Source organism: Aplysia californica, unplaced genomic scaffold, assembly GCF_000002075.1.
Source record: "Aplysia californica isolate F4 #8 unplaced genomic scaffold, AplCal3.0 scaffold00500, whole genome shotgun sequence".
Lineage (NCBI taxonomy): Eukaryota > Metazoa > Mollusca > Gastropoda > Aplysiida > Aplysiidae > Aplysia > Aplysia californica.
Window position 1 is genome coordinate 71,061 of NW_004797770.1, and position 1,547 is coordinate 72,607.

Genomic DNA, 1,547 nt, shown 5'->3' on the forward strand with positions numbered 1-1,547 from the left:
GGGGCTTTGTGCCGCTACTTTCCAAAGAGGAAATTTAATCGTTAACCCATCCGTACGCTTTGCATAGCAGTCTGTCATCATGATTTTTTTTGGAGAAATACAGAACGTTTCAAAGAGATCTTATTCGTACTAGAAGTATTCTAAAATGTGAAGAATACAACCTTGGGGGTACAAAACGATATGATTAAGAAATGGTCTCGACTTCCTGCTCTAACTAAACTGACAGCACCGACTAATTCTTTTCCCAGGAGGGGATCTCTAGTCATCACGGGACCATGACGACAGAAAATACTCCCACTAAAAACGAATCTAAACCCTAACGTTATCTTTCTACGCACAGGTCATTTGGCAGTTCCCAGAATGTCTCCGTGGCGTCAAGATCCCAAGCTGGTCACCACCATCGCACCTCTGTTCTAGCTCGCGTTGGCAGAACTACTCGGATGCTGGGGCTGGTTACTTTCGTCTTCCTACTTGGTTACGTCCCCTTCCTGACAGTCCACGTCATCTACTTGTTGGGAATGGGCTTCCAGCGGCCCATGGACTACTCTCAACAACTCCTCTACCAGCTGTGTCTGCGATCCTACTTTTTATCTAGCGCTGCCAACCCGCTTATATACAGCATCCTTAATGTGCGTTTTCGGAAAGAGAGTATGGTAGCGCTGAAAAGTGTTATTCTCAGACTCCCCAAATGGATTCGCCGCCGGATCAAAGGTGAACATGAAGTCACGTGATAAGACAACGTTTCATCTCTCCTTTTAAAAATGTGCCTTACGTCATCGATTAATGCGCTGACGTCTGTCTCGGGACGAGGGAGAAAAACCACATAGAGGTGAAGCGATGTGGATCCCTGAATGATCTTGCTTCGACTGTGAAAACGGGATGAATTATTAATAGTAGAAGGCGATTCGTACACACTGAGTTCGTCTCCCCCTTGGAGACGGTTTCAGGTCACAACGAGGGATAATATAGTTGACTGTCCTTGCACTGTAAGATGGCATTTCCGTGTGTGATATCTCTAGTCATTCCAAACAGTCCATTCATACTAAAAACCAATGAGTATGCAACGTTATCGAAACTGGACTGCGGATGTCGGTCATGAAATGTATATTCACATATCCCCATATTACCCCATCTAAACGAAACAGGAAGGTGGATTGTGTTGACAAAATTGGTGACATCTGCCAACAATCCACAAAACAGCAACAGCAACAACAAAAAATGCAAAACAAAACAATACACACTCACATACACACACAAGCACACACACACACACACACACACACACACACACACACACACACACACACACACACGCACACACACACACACACTCACACATACATGCACACACACACACACACTCACAAACACACTCACATTCACACACAACATCCATTGACGTAAATGACTCAATAGACAAAAATCTTGTTTTATTCCGGTGGTCTTCAGCTTCCATGTAGTTTGAGTGGATGAAGTGTGTTGGGTTTCGTCTTAGCTTCGTTTCGGTATAGCTGCTTTTGCCATCTCGTTTCCAAATTTTCAGTCAT

General features: G+C 44.3%; 1 protein-coding gene across 1 annotated transcript in view; it reads left to right on the plus strand.

The window, feature by feature from the left end:
• Positions 1–1,231, plus strand: part of LOC101862968 (galanin-like G-protein coupled receptor npr-9) — an 11,502-nt gene extending 10,271 nt beyond the window's left edge. The window contains exon 4 of the mRNA XM_013086746.1: positions 341–1,231. Within this exon, the coding sequence (XP_012942200.1) occupies positions 341–731 (391 nt within the window). The 3' untranslated portion in view covers positions 732–1,231. The remainder of the gene's footprint in view (positions 1–340) is intronic.
• Positions 1,232–1,547: the final 316 nt, after the last annotated feature.